At 50.7% G+C, this 12,123-nt stretch overlaps 2 protein-coding genes across 8 annotated transcripts in view; one reads left to right on the top strand and one right to left on the bottom strand.

The window, feature by feature from the left end:
- Positions 1-153: 153 nt before the first annotated feature.
- On the bottom strand, positions 154-2,603 carry SOWAHD (sosondowah ankyrin repeat domain family member D). The gene has a single exon (XM_030449144.1). It carries the CDS (start codon positions 2,542-2,544, stop codon positions 1,519-1,521), a length of 1,026 nt encoding a protein of 341 aa, XP_030305004.1. The 5' UTR covers positions 2,545-2,603; the 3' UTR covers positions 154-1,518.
- A 2,262-nt stretch (positions 2,604-4,865) lies between these two features.
- Positions 4,866-12,123, top strand: part of SEPTIN6 (septin 6) — a 30,845-nt gene continuing 23,587 nt past the window's right edge. For all 7 annotated transcript variants that reach the window (XM_030449137.1, XM_030449138.1, XM_030449142.1 and 4 more), the window contains exons 1-2: positions 4,866-4,949; positions 11,436-11,550. In XM_030449137.1, the coding sequence (XP_030304997.1) occupies positions 4,923-4,949; positions 11,436-11,550 (142 nt within the window). In that variant the 5' untranslated portion in view covers positions 4,866-4,922. The remainder of the gene's footprint in view (positions 4,950-11,435; positions 11,551-12,123) is intronic.

Below are 12,123 nucleotides of genomic sequence, written 5' to 3'. Positions count from 1 at the left end.
CAGAACTGGTGTGGATCAGGCATTAAATCCATTCCCAGTGTTTTATACATCTTCACTGCTGACCATCAGTGATTTAAAAGATGTGCAAACTCATGGAGGGGTACACCCAGTCACCTGGACTGGGCGCTATCCAGTCACTGGATTGCTCATCTGGAGGCTCTTTTTCCATGTGTTGTCCACTGCAGACTGGGTTATTCCTGTGTCCCAGCAGCATTTCAGAGAACAATCTGAATATAAACAGGGTCTGCTCTGTGAAACCCCCAGGCTCAAGTTCCCCCAGGGGAGTTACTGGTGTCTCTTAATGCATCAAGGTGCATTCCAGACCCCTGGAAGAGCTGCTGGAAAAAGAAATGCTACTCCCCTCCAAAGTGCTGCTGCTCCGTGCTGGGGAACAGAAACTCTCCAGTTTTTGTCTGAGAGTCACTTCTCAAGTGGGACTGCTATTTAAAGGACTAGAAACTGTCTCATGCTGATGAGAAAGAGGAAGGGGACGTTGTTTTTCTGAAGATACCATGAAACAGGTCTGGCCCTCAAGAATGGGAAAGCAAAAATTGAGATCAGCTGAGCAGAGCTCCATTTGGTGAGCAAAACACAAAGAGGTGAGCAGAGACTTTGCCCTTGTAGTGCAGTTACCAGCAGATACCTGCAGGGTTATGCTGCTGTAAGGATGTTTCTAGAGAGTTTCATTTTTGAGCATGACCTCAGTAGCAGCAAAGATGATCTCACAGCCTTCATACCTTTCCCATGATTTTCAGCAATGAATCATCTTTCCAGAGCTGCTCCATGACTCTAGTCCCTGCAGGAACAACCACATGCCACCTCACTGGATGTCCCTCCTGCCTCCTCCATCTCCAGTGGGACTGAACATCTCGGGGTCCCCCAGACAGGGGTCCCCAGGGAGAGGGATTTGCCTTGCACTTGGAAAGGCTTCTCTGGGCCCAGCCTCCTGGAGAACTTGACAGACCATCTCATTTTACAGAGAAACAGCTTCATCTGTCATAAACAAACAGCAACCCAAAGGAGGCACGTATGGAGGGGGCAGAACCAAGTCACTGTGTTGCTGCTGTGACCCATCTACAGTCACACAAAGTCTGCAGGCAGACCAGGACAAGCAAGCCCCAGTGCATCCAACACCACCTCCCTTGGAGGGTCAGCATCCCCAGTGTTGGAGCAGCAGCTCCCCACAGCAGGACCACCACATCAGCCTCAGCATGGGGCTCTGCTGGGCTGTGGCAAAGAGTCCCCATCCACAGGGGTAAAACCCCTCTGGGTGGGGTTAAAGAAAACTTGCTGTCCCCAGGTAGTGCTCCCAATGGCCATGGTTGCCCCACATGTGCTCAAATCAAGAGCCCCAAGAGACCACAGAAGATCCAGGGTACCCATGGTGCTCCCATGCAGGGGGTTGATCCATGCTTAGCCAGGATTTTGGGCACCAGCCCTCACCAAGTTCCCAGCTCCCTGCAGGCTCTTCTGGCTGCTCTTCAGCTGGGGTTTGCAGGAGAATGGCTCAGGGGAGCTTCAGGACTCTTGGAAGAAAGCGAATGCCTGTCTGACAAAGCCCCGGAGGGTTGACCATCTCCAGGAGTGCTGAGTGTTCCCCCTGGTCCTGGAGGAATCCACACTGTCCTGCCCTGCCCTGGCCTCCCTCGATGACTTACAGTTGTTGTTGGTGTTGTGAGAGCACAACTCTTGCAAGTCCTCCTCCAAGGCCCCCGCCAACTCCTTCAGCTCCCTGGAGGTGTCTGCCCTCAGGTACTGCCAAGCTTTGTGCCCGTTGTGGTCCCTGCAGTTGGTGTCAGCCCCGTAAGCTCCCACCAGCACTTTGATCAGCAGCTCGTGTCCCTGCAGGGCAGCCAGGTGCAAGGGGGTGAGGCCACCGCTGGCCGTGGGGATGTTCACGTTGATGGGATAACCTTTCTTCTGGGCATGAGAGATGACCTGGATGAAGCTCTCATGGTGTCCATGCTTGGCAAGCCAGTGGAGAGCGGTGAAGCCTGTCACAAAGTCTTTCCTGCTCAGCAGGCTGGGATCCAGGTCCAGCAGCCTGATGATGTTGTCCACGTCGCCCTCAGCCACTGTCAGCAGCCACTCGTGCTCCAGGGGGTCCAGGGCAAGGGACAGCACCTCGGGGCTCTGCTCTGGCTTCTGCTCTTGGTGCTGCCCTGCCTGGAGGCTGCTGTTGTTGGATGCCTTCAGAGAGGTGGCAAACCGAATGGTGCTGCCGGGGGTGTTGCTCTGCAGGAGGATTTCCTTCAGCTCCTTTCTCCGGGTACTCCCAGGGCTGATGGAAAGCCTGCCCAGAGTCCTACCCCAGCTCCCCACGGCCTGTCTGTCCCGGATGCTCTTCCCGTCGGTTCCCATCTTCTGCAGCGGATGGAAGCTCTCCCTGCTTCCCGCGGTGGCCGGGCAGAGGAGGGAGCTGCGGGCTGGGCTCCCTGCTCGGGGCCGGGCAGCTTCCAGGAGGGAGACAGCCCGGGTGATGCCAGCTGCCCTCTGTCCCGCCCAGCCCCGCTCCTGTCCCCGCTCCCGCTCCCTCCGGGCCATGCCGGTACCTGCAGCCTGTCCCCCGGTACCGCTCGCTCTCCCCAGCTCTCCCTCCTCGCTTCCGGCGCTGCGTGAAGGAGGAACTGTCCCTGCACTGCGGGAGGGTTGGGTGCTGGATCCCCGGGGCGGTGCAGCGACCTTTGCTCAGGTCACGGCTGCCACCAGCTCCGCGCAGCCACGGACCGTCCGTCCCCTCGGGTCACAGAGGGAGAGCAGCAGAGTGGAAGCCAAAAGGGTGTGCAGTGGGGGGTCCTGGGCAGTCCCATGGTGGTGTTAATGAAAAAATGTAATTAATTCTACTCCTCTCGCTGAATAGAATCAGAGAGTTAAAGAATTAATTGGGTTGGAAGGGACCTTTAAAAGTCATCTCATCCACACTCCCTGTGTGAGCAGGGACATCTTTAACTAGATCAGGTTGCTCAAAGGCCCAACAAGCCTGACCCTCAATGATGGGGTCTCCACCATCTCTCTGGTCAATCTGTTCCAGTGTTTCACCACCCCCACAATGAAGAACTTCTTCCTAACATCCAATCTAAATCTACCTTGCTCTAGTTTAAGACCATTGCCCCTTGTCCTATCACTACAAATCCTCATGAACAGCCCTTCCCCAGCTTTCTTGTAGGTCCTCATTTAGCATTAGTGTTGTTAGCAGCTAAATGAGCTTAAGGACACAAGAGCTGACCAAGCATAAACTAGTAAAACTGATTCTGCTTAACACAGAGCTCTCTGAATCCAGCAGGTACAACCACAATGAAGAAGATAAGGACCAAGCAGACAATTCCAAGAGAATGAAGTGACTTCGGAAGGCAGCCAGCCCAGCAACAGTGAAAAACAGTAAGAAATCAAGAGACATCTGACCAGAATTAGGTGATTTGCCCTGGGGACGGGGTGCTGAGTGGAACAGATATAATAGAGAGGTGTGAAATGAGGTGGGGGTCTGTCCTGAGGCACCCAGCTTGAGCTGTAACCAAAGAAGTAATGACAGACTAATTGGAAACCTACACTTGGACTTGGCATTCTCAACAGCATCCTAGGGCTGGGCCCTGTTACAGTGGGTGTCTGGCGTGTCTAAATCCACAACACTGCTCCTGGGGACTCTTCTGGTCCACTTTGATTCTTCAAATCCAGGATGCCTTGTTGGGGCAGATGCCTTACAGCCTCCCTCCCAAAGCTGCCCCCATTACTGCAATGCTTCTCCAGGGTTCTGTGCTCGGGAAGCCCGAGGTTACTGCCCCAAGGAGCCACTTCACGCTGTGACGCCCATCCCAGGGTGGTGTTTTGGGTCCCTTGCCACCTGATGTTTCAGTGTGACAGCACTTTGCTTTTCCTCTCTTGCTGCGTTTCACTTCCAAGCAAAGGCTCCATGACTGGGACTTGTCCCAGCTCCAGACACCGGGGGTTTGAACCCAAATTTTGATAGGAATCGGGACAAATTCCTCGGACCCCAAAGACCCCAGCCCTGTTTCTCTCAGTGCCTGTGATTCCTTAGACACCCACAGCACCCCTCATGTGCCACCAGGTGGCTTTGCAGCTGAAGCCACACCAGCTCCTTCCAACCCTTTTTCCTTCCCTTCCTTCAGATTTAGCCCTGCTCCGTCCTGCCCGAGGGTGGCCATCAGCTCTCGAAGCAGCTTTGCTTTTTTCCAGACGTTTGAAACATTTTTTCTGGGGCCTGGCGTCATTCCAGAAAACCCAAATGACTGGTGGTGAGAACGTAATTGTCCCCCTGCTCCCTATCTCGGCCCTCCCTGGTTTTGTCACCGGCTGTTGGTGGCTTCTGCGGGCTGGGGGAAGCAGAACACTTGACCCACGCAGCCACGGGATCTTTGGGAACGGTTTCAAACACTTGCGGTGCCAGGAGAGAAACACATGGAGGAAAATGAGGTGCTGCTTTGAGGGAATGAGGGCACTGCTGGTGCAGAGCCCACAGGGCCACCCCGTTTGTGTTAGGGACTGCTCGGGGACTCTCAGACACCCCCGGGGCTTGGCAGCAGGGGGTGCGGGGGCTGCGGTCCGGCCGCTCGGGACCCGCTCATCCCATTCCCCCCCCCCACACCTCCCCTCACACCGCCGCACCCCGCGCCCGCCATACGGTGGCTGCGGCCCCGCCCGCCGCCCGGGCTGCACCATCGCGGGCAGCTGCGGGGGGCGGCGGAGGACGGAGTGGCAGCCCCGCACCTCCCGGAGGGGAGCGGCAGCGGCGGGAGTGGCGGGACGAAGCTGGGCGAGGGATCGGCGGGACGGGACTTGTGGGGTAGAGCGGTGCGGGATGGGGCTGGGACCAGGAGCCCGGCGGGTCTCCCCCCGCGCGGCGTGTCGGTGGGCGCGCCCGGAGCCGCCCGGCCGGCTGAGGCGGGCGCTGTGGCGGGAGGGCAGCGATGGCGGCGGCCGAGGTGGCGCGGCAGGTGAGAGCGGGACTGGGACCGGGTGCTTCCGGGCTCCTGAGGGCCCGGCACGGCCGGGGCGGCGGTCCGGGGAGGGTAGGGTTGGGTCAGGGTGAGTCGGGAGGGGCGCGGGCTGCGGGGACACCGGCCTGGAGCCTTTCGCGGGGCTGCGGAGCTCGGCCCTGGGCGGCGGCCTCACGGTGGGGTCGGAGTTTGGGAGCCGCTCTGAGGGGAGCCGGGCTGACCTGGGGAAGGGGAGGTTTGGGGGTCCTCCCTGATGGCTGCGCGACAGCAGCCTGGCCCGGCGACCTTGGGCCGGCCCCTCCGTCCCTGGGCCCCGCCGCGGGGATACCCGCATCGCATCCCGGAGCCGCCCGTACTGGGGATGCAGCCGCCGGTACCCGTGCCCTGGGCCGCGGCATCCTCGCCAGGGAGGGTGCGGTGGTGGGCGAAGCGTTCCTTGGCATCCCCGTGCCTCCGGAGATGCTTTTCTGCTCCCAGGGAATCCACCGTGCTCGCTGCGGGGAAGGTCTCCGGTCCGGCACCGTGTGCCACGGAGGAGCCCTGAGAGCCCGCACCGAACACGGGCGCTGCATCCCAGCCCCGATGGCATTTTGTCCCCGAGGGCTCCCCCGCGGTGTCGCCAGCTGCCCATGGGCACGTCTGCCGCCGCCGGTATTCGCCTGCCTCCCTAGCCACCTCGTCTGCCTCCCTAGCCACCTTGCCTGCCTTCTTTCCCTAGTGCAGCACAAAGGTCTCTGTGTGCCTGTGGAGAATTATCCAGAAGAGGAGCAGAGGGAGTTGAGCCACCTCTGCGTTTGTTAGAGAAATGCTAAAGAGGCATCTGTAACGCGTTTGCATGCAAAAGGGTTTTTCTTTTTGTCTTTCATGGCCATGCAGTAGTACAGAGTTAATACTTGAGATGAATGCTTGCTGTTCTGTCTTCAGAGCAGGAAGTTTTTAGCATGGACCCAGTCTTGTTGAACAGGTAGATGTAGCCATTCTTTGCCAGTTCATGATGTTACTTTCTCCTGGACATACCCATTGCCATGTAAAATGACTCACTTTCTCCCCTGTCCTTTGAAGAAATTGAGTGTTAGGCTTTCCTAAGATAAGTTTCAGACATCTGTTGGTGGCCTGGAATAAATTATGATACAGCACAGCTTCTCTTTGAAGAGAAGAGGGGAGGCTAGCTGTGAGAAGGACAGGAAATTTGTGTGCTGCAAAGTGAAAATGTCTTTGTCCAGAGAGTTCTGTCAGCCCAGGTCTTGGGCATCCGGTTGTGGCTGTGATCCAAGGAGCTGTCAGCCTGGTGATGCAGAGGTGATAAACATATGTGAGAGCTGGGGCTGGATAGATGGGGGAGTTGGGGTCATCACCCTGCCTCTGTCCCAGTAAACCCTTCATCTAAACCCATGTTTATTGTGGAGAGGGTCAGTGAAACCCCCTCCTCCCTGGGTGGGCAGGGTAGTCCTGTCATGACCAAGCTGAGGCTTCTCTGGAGGATTTAAACATGAGACCCACAGGGGGATGAGTCCACCCTGCTCCCCATGGGTGGAGGATGGGTGCAGGGAACCAGCTTGCCAGGCACTAACTCTCAGTCTTTCTAATACAGGTCAGAAAAATCATTAAGAATGCTGATAGAGATAATGTATTTTTTAATTGCTGGAGGAGGCTTCTCCTGGGAACGTATCCAAACAATGTAGCAATTCTGCAGCCCTTTGACAAGGGCATAAAGAAAATGTAATCTTAAGAGCTGTCAGAACTTGAGATTTTGGAAGCACTTGACCATTTGTGAGTGTTGAAAGGCTGAATGATGCAGTGTGCCTGAAAAGGGTGCTCAGTGGTCAGGAGCTTTGGTGAGACATTTCTTGCTTTCTGTGTTGACTGATTGACATCTATTTCTCTTCCTTCTTTTTTTTTTTTTTCCTTTTTTTTCTTTTTATACTCATCCTAACAATATCAACTGAGCAAAGAAAAGAAATACAGAGCCTTTATCTATACTTCACGTTCTTTCTTTGCATGTATGTCATGGAGGGTCTCAGTACTGTCTGCTGGATAATTTTGTCATTGCATAAGAGAATTATACATTTGTACAAGTGAGAAGTAATTGGTACAAGTGTTGCTCTAATTTGCTGTTTAATCAGAGCCAAATGCAGTCTGGGGAAGTGGATGCCATAACGTTGAGGTCAGGAGAAGGGATCTGGTGTTGTTGGGGCTTAAAGGTGATGTGAAAAACTGCAGTGTAGAAACCTGAATCCAGGTTCTGCCTTGCTTTGTGATTTGGTGTATGACTTTTTGTCCTGGAGTTTTTCAGGTAGAGGAATTAACCCTCTGGGTCATGGCATTATGGAGTTGCAGAGCATTGCTCTGAGTGTTGGCAGTGGTGGTGGAGCTCAGGGAGCTTGTTTTTTTTTTTTTGCTTGAGGGATGTTGGTAGTGTGTATGTTGAGGCTGGTTGGAAATCCTCCAAAGGGTGTCTCCAGGGCCATGTTTGAAGTGATTCTCATCTGGGTAGAGGTGGGAAAATGTGCTGGAAATACAAAATGTCAGCTCTCAGTGTCTTGAACAGGAGCACTCTTTTCAATTAGATGCAGAAGTGTTGTACTGCAGTCTTTGGGAGCCTTTTCTTCTTGTACAGACCTCATTTGGACACTGTGTCCCTTGGGTTCAGAGCTGGAGCATTTTTTATTTGCTGTGCTCAGCCTCAGTATCTCCAAGTGGAGGCTTTTTCTTTGCCATGGTGTCTTTTTTTTTTATTGTTCCTTTAGTCCAGGCCAGCAGAAGTTGTCCTGAATGTGGAGCACTGACGTTTGCAATGAGCAGCACCATGGTGTGTCTCAGGAGGATGCTCTGCTTTGTCTCCACAGAGTGGTAATGGCCTGGTTGGGCTCTGAGGATGCTGGCAGCTGACAGCTCTGTACCTACTTGTCCTGTAAAGCAGATCAAGGCAGATAATGCTCATTCAGCAAGATTTTCCTCCAATTGCTTTTTTAATCCTGAGGATCCTGGAGCGAAGCAAACACCTGGAGTGTAAATCTTGCCTCTTTTACGTAAACTCGTATTTAATGTGCAGTGCTTTGAGGCATGGGGTAATTTAGTACAACATCTTTGTGTTTCCCATCTATTTCTGATAGTTCTCTGTGAGAATTAAGAGTAGAAAGCAATGGTGTCTGTGGTATGGAGAAGCCCTAACAAAAGGTGTGTAAATACTCCCAAGACAGGGGAAAAAAGCAAAATAACCTCTCCAAGTGCCTGCTCATTACTTTCACTCTGCAACGGCCCTGCCTGGTAATGCAGCAAGAGAACATGTTGCTCTTTTCATATTGTTTGTGGCAAACATGCTTTCCTTCCTCCAGAGCAACAACAGCCCATTCTATCCTGGGGGGGGGGGTCACTCCCTGTGTATGGGGGAAAAAAAAAGCATCTGGTGTCTTGGTGCAGTGCCAAAGATCCTGTCTTTATTCCAAGAAGATGCTAACTTTAAAACAGAGAATACAGAGGGACTCTCAGCCATCCAGTACTCACTGATGCTTGTGAAAAAAGCCTTCACACAGGCAATAGTTAGACCTTTTTACCTTGGTACCTCTTTTTATACATTTCAAATTTGACCTAAAAGATTGTTTTTGAGGACAAATAATGGAAGATGGCTCTTGAATGCTTTTTCAAGGAAAAAGCTTTTAAGCTTAGCATATTCTTCAGTTTTCAACAAGGTAATCCAAGTCTACATTTAATGTACAGGCAAGATGATTAGTCACTGTGTTCATATGTTGTTTATGATGGTGCTGTTTATATATAGCAACGTTCTGGATGCAGAGACACCACTTGGTGAGTGAGGACTGGTGAATCTCACTCTTTTTTGGTGGATCAGATAGAAAATGTTTCTCTTCCCTCCACAGGTTTGGTAATTGCTGGCAGCTTTCTTGTGTGTCAAATCCAGTTTGACCTTAAAACATTATTTCTTAGAGTTTTTTTCACCACAACAGACCTCTTGATGCTTTGGCAAAGCAGGGTTTGGATTTTTTGCCAGAGTAGGCAATGTGCTTTGTGCCTGGCTGCTTGATGTGAAGGCTCAGCTGCTGTGACTGGAAATCAGGTTTTGCAGTACTTGTTTCCTGGCCTGTAGCAGATGTGAAGTGTGGTTTAACTGCATTATAAAACCATAGGTGACTAGAAAAAGAAACTACAGGAAATGACTTGCAGGCTGAATTCTCTGTGCTGGTAAATTCCTCCTTCAGCCTAGAGTGGCTTAGCTTCTACCATTTATTTTATTCCATCTGGATCGCACTTATATTTAGTGATGAAGAGAAGATTTGTTCTTAATAAGAGCCTACACTCCTACCCACGCTTCCTGGGGAGAGTAGTGTTCAAACAACCTTCCAATGGTGCAGTTTTAAGGCTGAGTATTAAACATTCACTTGATGTTTCTCCTTCCCTGGGAAAAATCTTGCCTGTGGTTCTCTCTTGCACATTTGTGGACCCTGTCCACCCATCTGTCCTTCACTGGGGGCCATGATGTTCTTGCTGTAGGTGAGACTGCCATGAAATACCCTGGTGCTGGGATTTTATGATGGTGAAAGCAGTTAAGGAGAGTTTAGGTGTGTCATTACAAAATCTGTGTGCCTGATGGTCACCCCTTCTTCTGCTTTAGTTGTTTGTCAATTATTGGGCATCAGAGCTGCAGCCTCAGAAGGCAAAAGCAGAAAGTGGAGTGAGTCCCTTCCTGATGAGCATTTGGAGGCAAGGTGCTTAGGAATTAATGAAGCACCATATTTGGTGAACATCTTGCCAGGAAGAGTCAGACTAATACACAAAATATGGCTAAGGGGAAACATATTTACACATCACAGGGTGGTAAATATGGTTAATGGCTGAAGTGTATTTGGAGCCTCGTATTGGGGGAAAAAAACCTCCACACCAGCAGAACAGTAACAAGGCAAATAATTGTACTCTGACAGGCTGCTGTAATAAATGCATTCCTTGGGGATGTTTTCCTAGCCTAGAATACCAGTGCCATTAACAGAAGAGGGAAAACCAGAAAGCCTGTCCCTATAAACAGGCTTTCAGGATATGTGAAAACATGATGCTGAAAGAGTAAGTTAACAATTATACCCTATAAACCTTTGCCTTTTGGCTGTAGTGTTTCTTGCAAACTGTTGATGTCCCTGAAAGGATGGAGAGGAGTTTTATGTATTTGACACTAAAATATATTTAAAAAAACATCTTAATAAGAAAGGGGAACTTGTTGGTAGACAGAAATTTGTGGGGTTAGCAGCAGCATGATGCCATTTCTGAGGTTGAGCCCCTGCATGTAGTTTATTGCTGTCTGCCTTGTGGGTTTGGAACCCAGAACATCTTGGAACCATGTTGGCCTTTCTGCAGTGGCCAGGTGGAAATTTCTGACCCCTCCTCCAGAAACAAGAGGCTGTGAAGCTCAGAAGGAGAAGGAGCTTGGCCCTTTTTTCTGCTCCCTGGGCCAGTGAGGAGATGTCTGGCCAGGGAGGTTGGGTTCATGGTGTCAGACATGGGAGAGAGCAGGGCATGGGAGCAGCTTCTGATGGAGTTGTTTGGGTGGCTGGGCAGGAGCAGACCATGCCCCCCAGCAGGCAGGTTTGAGGACCTCTGCTCCCACATTCTCCTGATGGAGCTGGATGGTTATGAGCAGCTCAGGTTTGGATGCTTTTTCTCAGCTTTTTTTCTCCTGCTCAGTTCCCAGTTTTGAAAGATGTTCTCCAGAGCTCAGATAGCAACACTCAGAGCTGAGGAAGACCTGCATGTCCTGTTCACCTGCTGCATCTTCCTTGCAGCTTCCGTCTATAATCCCTGATTTTCTGGTGCTAATGGGCATTTTATAGATTGGGATGAACTCTTTTTCACAGTCTGAGACTTCCATCTTCCCAGTGGAAGCTATTGCTGTTTGATTGTGTTTGACTCTTCTCTGCCATTTCTGTGCTACAGCACTTGAGCTTTGCAGAGGCAGCGTGTTTGGGCTGATCAGTTACTACATGTGGGTACTGCTGTTTTCCTAACCATTCCTGACTAGTTTCTATAATTGTGGCTGTAAACATAAAGTACAGGTGACTTACAGATCACATTAAGTGAGTTTTTAGAGTCTCCTAGGCAGAGGCATCATTAATACATTCCTTTCCCCAAGAGACTCTTTTTGGTTTCAGTGTAAGTTGAGACTTGAGCATCTTTATGATTTCTCAAGAAACAAACGTTTTGCTGCCTCATTATTTCAGCAGCTGTGTTTGGGTATGTGTTTTTGCACAATTTAATATTTTTCTGACAGGGCTGCCCTCTAATGCGTGGCAAATGAAACATTCTGTTTGTGCCTTCTGGATTTGTGTTGGGAGAAGAGGGAAGCACACTGACACAATTTACAGTGTACAATTTACAGTTTATGTGCTTGGACAGTGCAGTTGGATCTATTTGGGAGGTTTTTAGGGTTCAAACAGATAACTGGGTTTGGCTTGAAAATAACACAACTATTTCTTTGTGTTTCAGGGTGAAGGCTGTCGTACTGTCCCACTTTCCGGACACGTAGGATTTGACAGTCTGCCTGACCAGCTGGTTAATAAGTCAGTTAATCATGGGTTTTGTTTCAACATCCTGTGTGTGGGTGAGTATTTCCATTTTGGAAAGTTTTCATGTGGAAAAGGGCTTCTCTGCAGCTGGATGTAGCTTGTAGGTGACAGAGTTGACAAGGTAGCTTTGATTTAAATTTCTCCCATTGTTCTCTCTATTTTCAGTAACAAGATTTACTGGTACCCTGGGAAATCCCTGCTGAGGTTATGCAGTATGGCTTTATACCAAGCAGTGAGCCATAGAAATAAAATGCTTAAAATCTCAGGCTCTTATTATGATCTTTATTTTCCTAGTATGTTTCAATTTGATGTTTTTAAGAGAAAATAGGTACTCATGCCAGAGAACTTTGTTCTGAGGTCTTGCTTCGTTAGTTGTTGAATTATTATTACAATTATTTTAACAAAATACCAGTCAAGCCCCTCTTAAATCACTAAAAGCTTTTTTTTTTTCCTCCTCCCTTCTGTGCATACTCAAGTTAAAATAGTGTCTGGCCATGCCTTAGCTGGTCTTATGATTCTCCAAGCTGCCATGTGGTACAGATCTCAGCTGGGGCCTGGTGCTGCAGTGGGACTTGGTGTCTGTCCCTGCAGTGTCTGCCTGTCTGACA

This window comes from Calypte anna, chromosome 4 (assembly GCF_003957555.1).
Source record: "Calypte anna isolate BGI_N300 chromosome 4, bCalAnn1_v1.p, whole genome shotgun sequence".
Taxonomy (NCBI): domain Eukaryota; kingdom Metazoa; phylum Chordata; class Aves; order Apodiformes; family Trochilidae; genus Calypte; species Calypte anna.
The sequence above is the reverse complement of the archived record's forward strand: the minus strand, read 5'-3'. Positions and strand labels throughout refer to the sequence as shown.